Raw genomic sequence first — 17975 nt, 5'->3', positions numbered from 1 at the left:
AAGAGGAATGGAATTTTTGTTGTAAAGGACCTGTGGAGCCCAGTCCTGCTTTCTTGCCCCTAGTTCAAAACCTGAACTTAGTGAAGTTCCATGGAATAGAGAAGGTCAGTTCATCATCACTCTATCAGATGTTTTCTTCAGCAAGGGCCATGGCAGAGGAACCCAGCCCTAACACAACAACCTTGGTAGTGGTGGTAGCACATCAGGTTTTGTCCTTCATGTGATAACTCATGCTTAAGGTTTACAATTCCTAGGGAAGGATTTACCCTGCTAAAGAAAAGACTTTTTGCATCACTGTAGAGTCCTGAATTCTGGTAGTTACTCTGTTGTTGTGAATTATACAGCAGTTATGAAATTGAATTTAGTCACTGCTATTCCCTGCCTATTTGCTCAAGGAAGGATGCAACAGCCTTGTCTGTGGTGTGTTTGGGGTCTGGGGTTTTCATAACTGCACAAGTGGGTCAACAGCAGGACTTTGAAGTTGATTGTATGGACCCCAGACCTCAGCCTCAGGTGTGATGTTGAGTGCTGTGGTCAAACTGTCTTTCTGTGAGAGGAGGAGAAAGGAAACTTTGGCCATCATTGACAGATTTCTCAGTAGAATAAAGAAATGTTTAATGGAATGACTTAAGGTCATGACTTTTGCATCTGTGTGGGTCAATGAACTCAAGGGCAAAATCTGCTCACTAGGAATAGCAAAGGAACAGCTGACTCTGCTGTGTCCTCGCCCTACAATTACATGGGCAACACCAACCTGCTGTTTAGGACCCAGTGGCCACAGCAGAGCCTTTTGCTTTTAAAGCATATTGAACTTCTGAAGGGAGCTAAAATAATTAAAGGCCCATTCTGTCCCAACCCTTTTTTGCCTTCTGAGTGCAAAATTGGGAGTTCTCAGATATTTTTATCTGTTTGTGTATGAGACAAGAATGTTTGTGGTATTTTTAAAAATATAGTTTGAGACAGAAGGACAATTCTTGAGGAATACCATAGTTAGTAAATATGTGTATATGCATGCTCACACAAGTGCATGGATGTTAAAATGTATATGTGGGAATATACATATATGTAATACACATGATTATACTTACACATATGCACATGTTTGTGTATATATATGCCTATGAAATAGAGTGAAATCTTAATTATGTAGGACTTACATGACATTAAAACTGTTCATAGGATTTACTATAATTCTGTGCACCAAATCCAGTTAAAATGATCAAATTAACCTGCATTTACTTTCCAAGAAATTAGTGGCTGTACCTGTTCAAGAACTTATATGCAAGCATTGTAACCCATGTTCTTTGATGTAATTAGGGCTGTTCAGAAAACTTTTATTTAAATCAGTTGGATTTACCTTCAAATCTGGACAAAGCTGCTCTGGAATTGCCTATTTCTTTACTAAATACCTTTGTAAACCAATTAATACCTGACCTCTGAACATGGGATTGGACTTTCAAGTCAATCAAAGGCCTTTGAATATTTAATTTATTCTGTGTTGATGCAAAGGAAGATGACACTTGGTCATTGAGGAACTCCTCAATGCTTTTAACTCTATATTAGTTTCCTCTGAATTTTTTACTGCTCCTTGTAGCCATATTATTTTTTATGGTTCATTTTACAGAGTATATGGATTCATGGCAACTCTTAAATGTGTCATCTGTTCTCATGGATTCATCCATCTCCAACTTTGAAGTTGTGCATGTTAGCAGAGATATATCAGATTACCTCTCCACTGCCAGAGATTTTTGCCTGTCTGGTAAGAAATGGTTATTCACAGCTTTACAGAAAATACTGACTGTGAGCCTGAAAACCAAGAGCAGCTTTCCCACTTCTGGCATAGATACACTGATTTATTTATAAAAACTATCCCAGTGTTTCCTAATCTGAGATGGGGTCTCTGATGTAGTTTAGCTAAAGAGAGTAGCAATAGATATAAAATGCTGTACAGTATTAATTATTTAATTATTTCTTATAATTATAATTATTTAATTAAATAATTAAAGCAATGATGTCTTGTTTTTGTAAAAAGCCACTGCCATTCTGAACCCACCTGTCATTACCTAAAGCAACCTGTGGCAGTGGTAGTAACAGCAAAGACAATTGCTTTAATCTACAGCCTGACTAGGCAGAAATTAATTTCACATGACTGGGAAATCCTCAATGCCATAGAGTGTTAGAAATAAGGGGAAGTTCCCACTTACTCACTGGGGACTGTTGGAGTTCAGATGAGCTTATCAGCACTTTATTAGATTATGTTTTTCTCCTTCTAAAACCTGTGATAATAATTCTTTTGCTGCATTATTCCATTTTAAAGCTAATATAACATTAATACCTTTGTCTATTTGGAGAATGTTCTGGTCATTTGAGGACATTTATGTCCCATTACTTTGAATTACATCATATCCTTGTTGCTTCACCTGTTGTAAAAATCTTTATTTTAAGAACAGTGCAACACTGTCATGCAAAATACTGTGAGAACACATTTTTAAATGCTCTTTTCCTTCATGTTTCACCTCACAGCTTGTTCAAAGAACCAGTCATGTGCAGTGGTTACACTGGAAATGCAGCCTTCAGCCATAAGGTGCATTTTGTACCCTGACACACAGATGTGCACACATAGTCTGCAAGGGCACAGCTGCTGGGTTTTACTCAAAGAACCTGCTGCCTACATCTACAGGAGGCAAGGTAAGGGCAGGGTAAAGCTGGGGAGGAAGAGCCTCAGCTGGGGTGGCCTGTGCACAGTTCTTGTGAATGCAGGATGAGGAATTCCTCACCTCACAAAGCAGTGTGGGTGTCTCCTGGACAAGTGTTACAGCCCAGAGGATGGGAAAAATGTCCCCAAATACTGTTTTAAAAATGCATGAAAAGGTAGTGTTACCCTCTGGAGCTGAAGCAGGCATTTCAGAGGAAGTCTAGTTTATAAAATATGTTTTGAAAGTGCAGAATAGGAAAACCAAACAACAGTAATGCAAGTCCAACTCAGCTTTTCATCTGCAGAAGGTGCTTTGATATACTCTTCCTTTTGAGCTTGGGGAATAATACTAGGAGTGTTGAAAAGCCACAGTCAGTTGAAAACATTAAGGAAAATCTCTAGAAAAAACAAACAAACAAAAAAAACAACAGATATACCTGCTCCCTAAACAGGATGAAAGAAGTGAAAATCAGTTAAGAGAGAAAAAGAAGTTGTGTAGACAATGTAGACAAGTAAAAATCCTGTTTTTGGATACATAATTATTTGAAAGTTGTTGTAAGTTTTGTTTTGCTTTTTTCTTGTGCAATGCTGGTTATTTTCTTCATTAAAGGTAATTTGAGCCTACTTAAAAATAAAGGGGAAGGGAATAAAATTTTCCTTTTTACCAAAATCCTGTGAAGTCAAAGTGAATTCAATGAGAGAAAAAGCAGTTTATCATTGCCAAGTAAAACTAAATCACAAACTGGGATATAAAAGTAGACTTGTGTTTTTATTGTTTGTTACAGGTTTGTTTTTAGTCCTGTGATTTTGAATTTTGTTCCTGCCTGTCAAATGCATTGTTCTAGGGGGAAATGGCAGGAGGTGTCATTTGGCTGTGCTTTAATGAACTATTTTATAGAATGATAAAGTCCTGGAATGGTCTGCCCAGAGAGGTGGTAGAGTCACCATCCCTGGATGTGTTTAAAAAAAGACTGCATGTGGCACTTGGTACCATGGTCTAGTTGAGATGTTACTGCATGGGTTGGACTCCATGATCTTGAAGGTCTCTTCCAACCTAGTGATTCTGGGAATTCTGTGAAAACAGTAAACAGTACATTTATCTATGTTTTATTTAAAGAAGTGGACATTAACAGTTTAAAATTGTGAGAAATGGGACTAATTTTAATTTCTGAAATTTTTCCTGACGAAAAAAACCACCAAAAAACAAAAATAAATTATTTTTCCTCTGCTCCCCTTCTGCTAGATTTACTGCTGCCCATTTCCACATCGGATGGGTCCCCAACAGTGTACATCCCATCCCACGGATACCTGAAGGGCAAGTCCCAGATGATCCACATTGGCTCAGAATGGAGGAGCATCAGCCAGTTCCTGGGGATCCCTTATGCTGCCCCTCCCCTTGGAGAGGGGCGTTTCAGCCCCCCGGAGCCCTTTGCAGGGGTGGGGTCCTGGAATGCCACGGAGCCTCGGTAAGGAGCCCCTGCCACCTGCAGCAGGGCTGGGAGCTGCTGCTCTGCTGGCAGCAATGCTCATGTCCTTTCTGCAAGGGAACCTGCAGAGTGCACACGGATACACCTCTGAGATTTGTTAGCAAGGAGAATAATTTCTCAGTCTGTATGTTAAAGCATGCAAGCACCTCAAGAGAAATAGCAAATTCCTGTGCTCTCCATTGTCTTGAATCTGCAGAACTCCCCTGTCAACTGCTTTCAGTCCACTTTCATCCTGAATAGTATTTATGCAGGTATTTATTATATTGATACAAACATGTTTTGCTCCTGCTGAGCCATGAATCTGTATACATTTAATGCAAGAGAGGCACTCAAACACTGATGTAACAGAAGCTGTGGGCCTCATACAGAAATTCTCTGCTTATTTTTGTTCAAGAGATCAAGCTGAAGAGCCCAGGAAATCAATTTCTTCTGTCCAAAACCTGTTAAGAGGCAGATACTTGGGGAGCTGAACACCTCTTTGGCCTTTGCTGATGCCATCCTTCAGGATGCCTCTGAGCTGGGAGGTGCAAGCCACAGCCTGGAGTGCACTGCAGGGATCTGGTGGGATGTGGCTTTTGGTTTCCTCAGGTGAACAGTGGTGTTGGTTGAGCACACACAGCTCTTGGTGTCTTAGTTGGACACACTGCCTCTGAGATCTGCCCTGGGAGACCTGGGGTTTCAATGAGCAGCCTGGCTGAAGTTTTCAGAATAATTTGGTGAACTTTGTCAATCAGTTCCTGTCTTTGGAATCCACAGTGCTTGCTTAGTCCAATGAAAACTTTGGCCATTATCTTCTATTATTCATTTAAGGTTAAAAAACCCAATTACTTGAGTTGACACTTGGGCAATTGGAGAGACCTCACTTTATGTATAGAAACTGTTGATTTTTTTAGGATTCTATATATTCTATGTTGATGTTGTTAAATATTTATATACAAAAAAAAAAAAAAAAATCACAGTAGCACAATGCCATTACTGATGGAAGAGAAATATTTATTTATCAGCTTGGACTTGATAAAAGAATTAAAAAACTTTAAAAACCCAATCCAAACCAACCCAACCAAAACCACCAGCCAGCTATTGGAGTCTCCATCTCCTGGAAGAGCTATGAACTTGCTTCAGCAGGTGGCAGCCTTTCTCCTGGGAGCTGGAGAAAAAAAGCCATGATCACAGGTGATGATCACTGCTGCCCTGTGATTACTTTTAATTTGGAAATAATTCTCTCAGCTGTTGCCATATTTTCCAAAGCCTCTTTTGGCTTCTTCACTAATAAATTGTGAGTTTTTTCCATAACTCGTTGTGTGGTAAGGATAAAACTGTGAAATAGAAGGAACTGGCTTCAAAGTAGATTTTCACTGAACAATAAAAATCATCCACCTGATTCAGGCTTGATATGCTTGAGCAGATGAATCTCATTCAGGTGATGGTCAGAAAATAATTTTCTCTACATAGTTGGCTGCTGAAATCTTATTGAAAAGTACTTTTAACATTAATTAACACTGTTAATGGTCTGCTATGATGCTTAGAACAAAGAGATTTTTAAAATGCATTAAAATTTTGAAGTTTCCAGATTTTCCCCCAGACCATTAGAAATTAAATTAAACATAATGAAATGTAGCCCACAGACCACAAGGAAATAAACCAAAATGTACATAGTCCACAGATTATTAGAAATTTAAATAAACAACCAGCATTTCATCAAGAGTGGATTTTGTAGGGGACACTGTGCCTGTGAGCCCCAGCCCTGCTCCCTTTACAGCTGGTGCTAATTTTGTGTAGTTTATGTAAGGTGTGGGTTTTTTGAAAGCATATTTTCAAGTTTTAAGCTTTTTAAAACGAGTCAGGGTTTCTGAGGAGGGGTTCTAGGCACACAAATTCAATGCATTATGTCTATGTATACAAACCCATGTAGATGTTGCTAACTTCTAGGTGGGCACAGTTTTAAACAAGGTCAAGATTTACAGATTTAAAGATTTTATTAACATAATGCATAAAAATATAAGGAGATAGCAGCAGAGGAAGAAGAGTACAAGTTTTTTTTATTGGAACTTTCTCAATCTGTGTCTCTAGGGCAGCATGTTGGCAGCCAGGAGATGGAGAGGCCCCATCAGAGTCTGTCAGTGAGGACTGTCTGTATCTGCACATCTTTGTTCCTGACACCACTGTAAGTAACAGGTGTAATTAAAATAGAATTTTTTGTAGCTGAGGATTGTCTCTTTCCAAAGTGCTTTTAATTGGTTGGCATGGATGGCTGTTTTCCCTGGGCTGTTCACAAAGCCTGCAAAATTAAATTAGGGAATCTGTTTTCTTTACTGGTACAAGAGTTTGTGTGAGCAGTGTGGGGTGATAGCAGGAAAGCATACTGAAAAGCTCACAATAAGAGAAACAAAGAGGAAAACAAAACACAAGAAGAAGGTGACAGCAGAGGAGAAATTAAGGACAGAGATGGCAGTGCTCCTGCAAGCAGACCATCTGTCCAGGAGACAATAATGCAATACATTACATCAACACTTGCCACCAGACAGGGAGCTGCTGATGGCTTTTTCCCCCCTCATCTTTCCTGCTCCTCTGTTGACACCTGTGGGAGGTCTGTTGGGAAATGAGAGTAGCAGGCAATGCTGGATTTGTAGCCAGCTCAGAGCTTAAAAATAGATGTTTTAAAAATGACTGGGCCACTGGGACTGTGTGAAGAATTTTCATTTGAAAGTTCTTGATTTTCTCATTCTAAAAAGATATAAAAGAAAGCTGCAAGTTAAAGCCAAGCTTAAATGATTGACCAGCCCCTGGGGGGCTGGGAATGAAGATGCTGAATAACATGTGAATCCCATTGAAGAGTGGGCCCAGAGACAGGGACTTTCCCTTTCCACAGTACTGGCAATTTTCAGAAGGTGGTGGTAGTTGTAATAGAAATTTATGAGTCTGTCATACTGCATGTCTGGAAAGAGCTGGTTTAGCAATCTGACAGCAGCAGAGTCCCTTGCAGGCCCATTTAAATCATCAGAGACATCAGCAGTGTGTCTTCTCCTGCAGCATGAGGCTGTCACTTTGCCTTGAGTGCAGTCACCACTTATTGAAAACATCAGGTCACTGTCCCAGGCAGTTTGCCATCTGTGCTTAAGAGCTGCTTTCAAGATAGCTTATTTGAAAGCATTGTGCTTTCCACCAGGCTAAATAGGCTTGTTTCTTCTACTTGTCACTCCTGTGAATTGAATCTCTCTTGTCTTTTATAGCTGTGTAAAGTAGAAATGGTCCAATCAAGAAATTCAGTTTCACATGCATAAGTCTAGTCCAGGAGAGAACTACAATTTCTGGTTTTGCAGAAGTAACTGGGAACAGAAGGCATTGCATTTTCCTCTTTTTTCCTTTTTTTTTTTTTTTTTTTTTTTTTTGTGACAAGTTCTATTTTTTACTTGCATGCAGGGAGATAGTTATATATTTTCAGCTTGTGGATTAGCTGGTAAACATGGAATACAAAATCTCCCAGAGAGCAGCAAATGCAGAGGTCATTCAGAGCATTTTGAGCCCCAAAAGAGCCCAGTGCAGGGACTGCTGCCTGCCACCAAAGGACTCTCAAAGTGCCAAGCAGAGAGGAAGGTGAATGACATAATTTTGCTTCTACAACTACATATACCACAGTTAAACTGCACTTCTGACTTTTTTCACCTATAATCAGCACCACCTGTCACACTAGCTCAGCAAAGCTGTGCTTTGCCTTTATTTAGAAGGAGTTCAGTTGTAAGACCAAGATTTAAAAATCTCCATTAAATAGGAAAATTAACCCTCTCTCTTTCACTCAATTTCCTGCCCATTCCCATTCTTAGTGCATCATCCCCATTGCACTCAATTCTTTGCAGAGCAATGCTGTACACTAGTAAAAGCACTGAAGGTTGCCTGTCTTGATTGAGTTTAGATCTATCCCTGTCAAGCAGCTCATCAAGTGTTTTTCAGAAGGTTGAGCAGGGAGGTTGGACCAGATGGCTCCAACAGTTTTCCATTCCAAGGTTAACCATTCTCTCATTCTGTGGTGGAGAAGATGCTTGTGGATATTATGGAACATCTCATACTTCCAGCTGACTTGCAGTGTCCTGGTGGCTGCTGAGCTTCATGACCCCATTAAGGTTTGCACATGGGACCTAAGCCCCTGCAGTCAGGAGACCACGATGGAGCTGCTGGGCTTCCCTTTGCTGGGTGCAGGAAAAGAAATGGGAATGCTGCATCCAGACACTTGGCTCTGTGCACAGTCCCTGTGCTAAATCTTCCCCTGAATTAGTCCATGTCTGTTGCAGCTGTTGTAAATGGCTTTGGTTTGCCATTTCCAAATTTTACTGCCCATCTTTGCCCTTCTAAAGCTTTTTATTGTGTAAAGTCACTCAGAATAATGTAATCTGCAATTTACAGGGCAGCTGGAGGTCATGGTGCTATGGAGACTGTGGATGTGTGGGAAATGCTTAGAATGAGCCTCAGGCTTAACCATGCTGAGCTGAGGGGTTGGTTGTTAATACCATTTTAGCTGACACAACTCAAAGTGGATGTACTTCAGAATGAATTTCCATGTGAAAACATATGATTTTTTTTTTCACCCTCATCTCTCTCTGTGTTGCATGCAGTGCAGAAATGGGAACCAGGGACAAGGCACTGCAAGTTAGGCAGTTTCAATTCAAGAGAAGTTCATGAGAAAAAACCGTCTCAGTGCTTGTAATGTCTGGTGTTTTCTTGGCAACGTTGTTATGTTCATAAGAAGCCCCTGAACTGATTTATCAGAGTGATAAGTGAGAAGTTCACACAGTTGTGTGCACAATCAGGGCACTTGAGGGTAGTTTGCCTGTAACCTGTAATTCTGCAGGATGCTCCAGCCACTGCTGCTCTGCTGCTTCTCCCATACAGCCATTTGTGTTTTTGCTGGAGACATTTCTTGCCAGAACAGATGGGACTGCTGTGTTTAGCTAAGCTCCATCCAGAAAATAACAGCAACAGAGCCCATTGCCCTCTAGGTGCAGGGAAAACCAACCCCAGATGTACTGGAAAAAAGAAAAGGAAAAAAAGGAAAAAAAAGAGGAAAAAAACCAAACCAACCTCCCCTCTCCTTATGTTCACTGAAGGATGTTTCTTTTGAGTGTCTGTAACCTGCTGGAAAGTGCTGAGGTGTCCTAGGGCTGTTCTGTCTTTTCCCTGTTCATGCAGCAGCCTGGCTGCAGCCCTGCTGTGTGTGCAGAGAGGATCCACACCTGGTGCTGCTTTGGGAAAAAGCTGCTGTTCCTGGGTGAAATCAGGTGGCTCTGCCAGGATTGTTAACTGCAGACTGGGACTCATTGCCATCCCAGGAATCCTGCTGGGCTCTTTTGGGGCAGAGTCCATCTGTGCTTTGTGAGATGTGAGTCTGTCCTCTACAGACACAAAGTCCTCTCTGCAGGATCCCTCTATGGATCTGGTAGGGTAAAATTTCCATGGGGACTGAACAAGCATGGAGTGTTATCAATGTCAAGTGACATTTTTGAGACTAGGCAGTGTTTGAGTGCTGAAGAGTTGAGAACAGGAAGCAGCTGTGCACAGCTGTAAGTCTTTCTCAAGATGGAGCAACCCAACAGGCCTTTTCCTTCTCCTGTTTTCCACTTGTTTGAACTTTTCCTGCATGTTTGTGTAAAGCAGATGTGCTCTAGCAAAGACAAGCTCACCACATGCTCAGTGGCCAAGGCAGCAGGAGCTGGCCTAGAGGAGATTTTGGCTGGTGGAATGTGATAGTGCTGTTAGATCTACTTTATGCTGGAGATAGTGCCCTCTTTATGATATACAGGTTATTGCAGAAAATTTGTGGACAATTTGCAGACAGATAGGCAGGCATTCCCAATTTATGGTCACTCTTCAAGAACTATAAATAGCTAACGTTCATGAGGAAGCTGCTTGTGTTCTCATCAGTGACCTACCAAAGCAGCTGGCAACAGGAATATTAATCTGGTCCTTGTCATGGCAGGTGAAAAACATGTCAGTGTTGCTGTTCTTCCACAATGGAGGGAGTTACAGTGCTGAGGAGGGAAAGGCAGCCCTGGATGGATCATACCTGGCTGCCATCGGGAACGTCATTGTCGTGATGGCAAATTACCGCGTCGCTGTCTTTGGCTTCCTGAGCACTGGTGAGTCCTGGGTTTCCACAGCAAACACAGTTATGTACTCTCTAACTCTTCTCTTTCTGATTTTTTTTTCAAGTTTTGCTTTTCAAGTTTTGTTTTTTTGGGGTTTTTGTTGTTGTTTTTTTTTTTTTTTTAACTTGAGTAACCTGTATCTTTCCCAGTTTTTTTTTTCCAAATTTAAATTATTGTGGTAAAAAGATGGCCAAGAAGTAATGGAGACATGATCTGAAGAGAAAGGGGAGAGGTTGGGGAAATAGGGAGAGCAACAAACCAAACTCAATATCTATATAAAAGCACTGGCTGGACTTGTGCTTGCAGATGAGATTCTGGATGTTGAGTTTTGTAGACACATGTGAAGATAGGTTAGTGTCAAAATTCCTGCTGATTCCAGTGGCCTGCCATTGTGGGTAGAGTTGTCAATGATTCCAGTTTCCAACCTGTTCTATCTTGCAATTTTTCTGGTGCTCTCTTGTGCCTGTGTCAGAGTGGGGAAGAGGCAGAGACAGATAACTGCAGGTTCACAGTAAAAAGGATGTGAGAGGAAAGTGTGGCACAAAGGTAATTGGTTGGTTCCTTAACAATTCAGCCTGACTTCTCTGAAGGACTTGCCACATTTAATCTGAGTCTGTGCTGGCCTGGATGTGACTGAACATTTACCTCTTCTGTGTTGCAGCCCTTCCCCATGTTCCAATGTAAAGGATTTTTGCTTTCCTACTGCCTCCTAATACCAATTGCCATAAAATATTATACAAATTCCCATTACAAATTGGATTTTGTTTTGTATAAAGAGTTATGGAAACACATTCAATCTTCCTAAATCTTTGGGGAAGTGCCATCTGGCTATGGGATAGTTTTTTTTCATTTTGCCTTTTTTTAGCCTTGCATTTTTAAGTAGTAGGGAACACTTGCTACCATATTTCACTTCTACCTGGAGCAGGGGAACTTAAGGCAGAGAGCCATTGAGAGAAAATGCAACAGCTGCAAGTGAAGCTCGGTCTGTTTCAGAGCCTGATGGCAATCCTTGGTCTCTTTAGCGGGCATTTTAATACTATTTAAGTTTTAGGATGTCATAGTTTCCATGTTTGCAAATATCTGACCTACATACATCGCCTCATGATCATTTTGAGTGTTCACTGCTAGTGATGTTGGGTGGATTTTGCCTAGTTTGAGGTTATAGCTGCAGTCTTTGGTTATTTTTTGCTTTCTCTGTTTGCTGCTTTGTTCAAAGCTCACTCACAGCAAAGTCTCTTTCATTCTCTTTTCATTTGTTTCATTTCTGTAAATAGAGAGCTGTCACTACAAGATCCTTACTTATTTAGATAAGAATTTGGTTGTGGGTATATCTGGAGAAAAAAACCCAACTCTTTTCATCAGTCCAAACCCAATGTTTATGAAAATTTCATAATTTCATTTTGTCTGGAGCCAAATGCAGTGTGGATATGTGCTGTGGGAGCTTCCAGTACACAGCACTGCCCACATGTTGCTCACCACCCTCCTTCTACCCTGTGAAACTCACCCAGGTTTCTTCCTAAGTGGAAAATGCTGGTTGGGCTGAATATTAGGCTGCAGTATTTATATGATGATGCATTTTTAAGGGATAAGGAAAATTATTTGGTCTCTGTTTCACAGAGTTCTGCCTACATGTCCCAAAATGTCAATACATGGGCTTGGTGTGCATGGTTGGTGTTCCTGCAAACCTTCATATGGATGTGGCTCATTATGAGCAGGGACTTTTTGGGGACCTTCTTCTGCTCCTTTGCACTGTGAGCTGTGGTCAGGGAAAAGTTCAGTCTTTCCTGGCCTCTTCCTCTTTGTGAAGTCCATGGTGTATATTTGGGGAAATTGTGCATTCCTAGACTCACAAAATATCTTAAGTGGAAAGGGATTCACAAGAATCCTTGAAGTCCTGCTCCTGGCCCTGCACCCCAGGAATCCCACCATATGCCTGAGAATGTTGTCCAAAAACACCTTGAACTCTGTTAGGCTTGGTGCTGTGACAACAAATGGGTGGTTATTGAAGTCATTAACCATTAACATTCCAGTCTCCTGCACGTGGTCCTTTGGAACTTTTACCATTATTTTCAAAGGGAGCAGGAATTCACCCTTAGGGCTTTGCAGCAGGACTCTCAGAGTTAGAAATAGAAGTTATGAACTTGTGAGTTTATATTAGTTTGATTGTCCAACTAAGCAAAGTGCTGAATCCTCTCAAGTTGACTTGTTATAAATTACAAAACTAGAAAGGAAGGAGTTAAATGGATTTTTAGGGAATTGAAGGGCACTGAGAACAGAAGAGTTTCTTTTGTTTGGATGGAGTTTTTGTTAGTTCTACAGTTCTGGTCTCTCAATGGCAGGGCTTTTGCAAGAAGTGAAGGAGCTCTCTTTCTTCTAAACATAAAAGATGTTTAATTAAATTTGCCATCACGTATTGCAGAAAGCGATGCACATTCTTACTAGTGTCTTCTCTTCTTCCTTTGTGTCCAGAAAAATTAAGGTGAATTGCTAGTGATATGGATGGCAAGAGTATAGAGAAGACAGTAATATTTTTAGGTTTTATTCTTCTGAGATTTCATGAAGTCATGTAAACCAGAATGATTTTCATTCTTTCATTTAGCACTATTGTTCTTCTTCTGTTTAGTAATAACAGAAGGAAGCACACAAGGACTCTGGTTTCTTTTCAGCTTCCTGTGATCCTCAGGCATGTGATCTTTTCCTACAAAAAGGCAGTGGAAAAGATTCCTGGCAGACATGTTTCTTTCAGTCTAACTCCTATGAATGTCCATGCATGCATCTGTTCTCCAGTGTGGTACATTTCATAACCCAGTTGTGGTTTTTGCTAGGGTAAAAGGAACTGGTTATATTTCCCTCTTAGCTCTTATTGTTTAGTATGGTGAAAGCAAGGCAGATTGTGTGACTAAAACATTTACATGGATCAGCACATAAAAATTTCTTCACCAGAGGGATTGTAAAACACTGGAACAGGCTGCCCAAGGCAGTGGTGGAGTCACCATCCCTGGAAATACTGAAAAACATGTAGCTGTGACACCTGGGGACATGGTTTGGTGGTGAACTTGTACAGGGTTAACAGTTGGGTTCAATAATCTTAAGGGTCTCTTCCAACCTGAGTGACTCTATGATTTCACTTCCTTTGGAGTGGTCTCAATAGGGATGGAGTGAGTCCTTAAAATGAGATTTCCTTTTTAAAGAGTGGGGTTATTGCTGGATTGAGAACCCTGGGAACTGGTCATGATGTGCAGAACAAACTAAAAAACAAACAAACAAACAAACAAACAAAAAAAAAACAAAACCCCAAAACCAAAACAAATCACAAAGCCAAAAAAGCTAAATAGGGAAAATATTTCCTCCATTGCTTCACTAGTGGGGTTTGGACTGATCATCTGAAACAAAGGCTACAGGTCATAGGTTTTTTTGCCATTCAGTTTTTGGCTGCCCTGCTGAAAGGCTGTTCCTAACAATGGCTGTTGTAGTGTGGGCATCTCTAAGCCCTGCAAGATTATAATTAATCTGTTCTCTATGTTTATTCTGCTGTGCAAACTGGTGTATTTGATACCTCAGTAATTCACTACAGCAGTGTAAAGGATGTATACTTAAACAGCTTTTTGTCCAAGACCTGTCCACAAAGTGGCATGTTTTTATTCTTATCTCTAATAATTTTAATTCAGTAGTTTTTGAACCTACCCTTATTTTGAACTTGTACTATTTGGTCTTGGCAATGGAAGAAACAAATAGTTTCAGCTGTTTTTCTATTCATGGCTTTTCTGTTTTATCCTGTGGGTTTTTGGTTTTTTCCAAGTTTTAAATGTGAAGAATTTTAAAATGCTGAAAATGAATGGCTCATTGTGGATTAACAAGAAGTAGGCAGTGAATAATCATTTTCTATTCCTTTTTTTACAAACCATGGAGGAATTACTTATTTCTGCTTTTATTGACATAAAATCAAGCTTACCTACATGGTTGCGTCATTAGATGCTTTAAGCATTAGTTTCTTATTAAGCAAAGTTTCAGGTTACCACTTTCTGGTGTTGAAAAGGAGGTGGTCATACTTAGGCATGAGAAGCCCATGATTAGTTATTTGCTTGTTTTTATTATAAATATATGTAATTTCTATAGGATAGACATGGGACGATCTCAAAGAATATAGACAGAAATATTATAAATTTTAAAATAATATGTGTAAGAATGTAAAGAAACTCAAGATGTTGTGATTTATGATTGGTCAGGCAGAGAAAGTATAAGAAGTATGTAGGAAGGAAACATACAGTCAGGTGTACTCCAGGGAAACAGTAATACTTATAGATCCCTTCCAGCCTGAGAACTTGGCAAACACACAGAGTTTTGGTTTGGTTTGGTTTTAATTCATATTAAGATCTAGCTACTTATGTAGAAAAAGAATCTTATGGCTGGATTCTTCTCCTGCTATGATGAGTCCTAACAACCTTAGAAGTTCAGGGGTTATTTTTCTGTCACTGGGACAAAGCAGCACCCCCAGAGCTGTCCTGTGGAGTGGTAAAAACTGAAATGGAGTCCCTGTGTAAAGTGACACCAGGTGAGATACAGGTTGGATATTAGGAAAGAGTTTTTAATAGAAAGAGTGATAAAGTCCTGGAATGGTCTGCCAGGAGTCACCATCCCTGGATGTGTTTAAAAAAAGATTGGATGTGGCACTTGGTGCTATGGTTTAGTTGAGGTGTTAGGGCATGGGTTGGACTCAGTGATCTTGAAGGTCTCTTCCAACCCAGTGATTCTGTGAATTCTGTGAACCCTGTGATCACATTGGAAGCGACAAGACTTCCAAACTCTGGCATCAGTTTTATCAACATTCAGCTGCAAGAGCTGCTAAAAACGCAACATTTACCCCAACCTCCAACGCTTACAGCTCCCTTTTCCTCCGTGTTTTGTTTCCTGCGGCAGGTTCTGCTGATGCCAGTGGGAATGCTGGCCTGTGGGACCAGCTGGCAGCTTTGAGGTGGGTGCAGCAGCACATTGGCAGCTTCGGGGGCGCGCCGGGGCGCGTTGCGCTGGGCGCCGCGCGCGGCGGGGCCGACGTGGCCAGCGCCCACCTGCTCTCAGACACTGCAGCCACAGCCCAGCTCGGGAGGCTGCTGCTGATGGTAAGTTCCCTTCCTGCTTCAGCTTCACCTGCACTGTGAAAGGATGCTGCTACAGAGATGAGGGTGCTGCGGTGTGTGGGTGCTGGTTTTATTTCGTCCATACCTTGGCAGGGCTGTTGTTGCGGTAGTTATTTTTCATCTCACCTGTGATTGTTATCTCCAGGAGCTGGATGCTTCACCAGGATGTACAAGAGATGCACTTGGGTGTTTGATTTACTCATAGTAAGAATCCAGTTTTCGTCACTGTGGTTTTTTGTGTATTATATAAATAACCTTGTTTCGTAACCTGTAGGCACAACAGCTCAGTTTCCATTCCTTAAATACAATTGTTGGTCAGCAGCTTTTACACCCTGAAACTGATGTGCCAAACTCCCACATGTTGAAGTATCCAGTCTTTTTATCGGATCTTATGACAGATTTCATTTAAAAGAAAAACCAAGTTTCAGAGAATATAAAATCTGTTTACAGAGGGTCTTGTTTCCCATCAGCTTAGACCATTCTCCACTCCAAGTGATCTGTATTCTTACAGCCTGTCCTGTGTTGAGTCCCAGGACTCTGAGATCAGTTTTGTCAGCATCAATGGTGCCATTTAGCTTCACAGCCTCAGATAAGCTCAGTGTGCTCTGAAATGAGGCTTAATCACCAGAGGAGGTTTATACACCCAGCAGAAATGGTGCTTGGACAAAATGATCTCTGCTAGCAGTGTTGCCTTGGAATAGTGAGCAGTGAAATAGAATTCTTGGTTCAGGAAGCTGAGGCCCAATTAAATTAAATGTTGCCTTGAAAATAATGACATCTTAATTGAGTACCTAATTGTTCTTCACTGTGCCCTTCCTTCAGGAAACAAAACTTGCCTTTTGCATCCCCGTGGCTCAATAAGTTTATTTTAATTGCATTGCTCTAGTGGGGAAGGCAAGGGAAGTTTTTGAATATGAATATTGCTGCTCATTAATTGCGGGGTTCTGTGTCATTATCAGATAATTCCTCACACAGTTCCTAGATTTTTAGTCAGCTCTTAGCATAGAATTTAATTTGCTGAAAGACCCAGTGTCCTTTTCTCTGCTTTTCCTCCTACTTTGAAGTCACAAACCCTTTACTGACATGGCTGAGGATGGAGCCCTGTGAAAGCTGTGCCAGGACACAGTGCAATTTAACAGCTGAGCCACTTAGGGAAGGGAAATGCAAGGATCTCTTTGCTTGTTGTTGCTTCTGGAGAGTTGTTCCACATTGTATCTTTTCTTTTATAAAAAAGTAGTTTAAACTCATTCTTTCTCCTACAACAGAACACTGAATAATGGAAAACAGTGCCAAGTGCAATGAGAATATAGGTGCACTAATTCTTTCCACTTTTCTAGTGTTTATATAATTATTTTTTTTCCTGGGACTGTGCAGACCACTGTCTTGGCAAAAGCAGCATCTCCACTGAGTTCAGAGTAGTCTTAATTTCAGATTTCAGAGTAGTGTTCATTACTTATCCTGACTGCCTCACACTGGATTTAGTTTTCTTGTGAAATACACTGACAAAATGAAAAGCAAGTAACAGTAGCTGTAGCTTGTAGTTTAAAAATATAATTGATCTCTTTCTTTTAAGTGCTAAATTTGGTTCCTCACTTACATCTCCTGTAAAGTGATGCCTTTGTTTGAAGACACCAAGATAATTGAGTACTTTTAATTTTACTCTTAAAAAGAGGTACACAGAGACTAGAATCATGAAACTGAGAATATATACCAGGTATCCCTTTCCTAAGGGAAAATCCCTCAATGAAGCAATAGCCATCTTCTGCAAAAGTCAGCATTGCCCTCCTTGATTTTGTATTTGTTATGCATGATAAAACCATGCTGCTCCTGAGCATGCAGAGAAGTGGGGTGTATGAAACTTTCTTTATTAGAAAATGTGCACCTGAAATAGCAAAATGCTTTTGAGTTTTCTGTGTCTGCCCTATAACAGCTTTTGTTTGGAGTGAATCTGAAAACAGATTGTACAAAATCAGTGCAAAGCTATCATGAGGATTTTTTAGAAGTTATTTCATCTTTCAGAGGTATGATTAATAATAGGTGGTATCAGTGATTATAGTCTTGTTTTAAATGGTTTAAGAACATTTGATTCCATATTTTGATCACTCAATTGATTTAAATTAATTTAAGTTTTGATGTAGATGACTGGGCCAATGGTAAGGATTGCAGGAGGCTGCAGGGGGAGGGTGTTAGGTGTCCTCTCCAGGCATTCCTGGTGGGTGTCAAGGGCTGCTCCCAGCTTTCTTCCACCCAGAGCAGGGGAGGACACCAGGTCCCTCCTGGCCATGGCAGCAGATCAGATAATAGTGTAAAGAAGGTTTATTGCTCTTCTACTGCAGTCAGGTGCAGGCTCTCTGACATTGACCCTAAATATCCCTGATCCTGGTAATTAGCTACTCTTTAGATCCCCTTTCTTCCCTCTTTTCCCATTTCCTTCTTCCCTTCCTTTACCAGTCTCATTCCCTTTCAAACAAACCAACCACCTCTTTTGGTTACTTTTATTCATTGTACCAGTTTTGCTATA

General features: G+C 40.7%; 1 protein-coding gene across 1 annotated transcript in view; it reads left to right on the top strand.

Moving 5' to 3' along the window:
- Positions 1-17975, top strand: part of TG (thyroglobulin) — a gene marked incomplete at its 5' end in the record, with an annotated part of 142514 nt that overhangs the window by 64599 nt on the left and 59940 nt on the right. The window contains 6 exons of the mRNA XM_079299572.1: positions 1625-1759; positions 2524-2688; positions 3939-4161; positions 6253-6346; positions 10151-10310; positions 15237-15436. Of these exons, the coding sequence (XP_079155698.1) occupies positions 1625-1759; positions 2524-2688; positions 3939-4161; positions 6253-6346; positions 10151-10310; positions 15237-15436 (977 nt within the window). The remainder of the gene's footprint in view (positions 1-1624; positions 1760-2523; positions 2689-3938; positions 4162-6252; positions 6347-10150; positions 10311-15236; positions 15437-17975) is intronic.

This window comes from Erithacus rubecula (genome assembly GCF_903797595.1).
Source record: "Erithacus rubecula genome assembly, chromosome: 3".
In the NCBI taxonomy this organism is placed as follows: domain Eukaryota; kingdom Metazoa; phylum Chordata; class Aves; order Passeriformes; family Muscicapidae; genus Erithacus; species Erithacus rubecula.
This window is presented reverse-complemented; position numbering and strand designations above follow the sequence as displayed.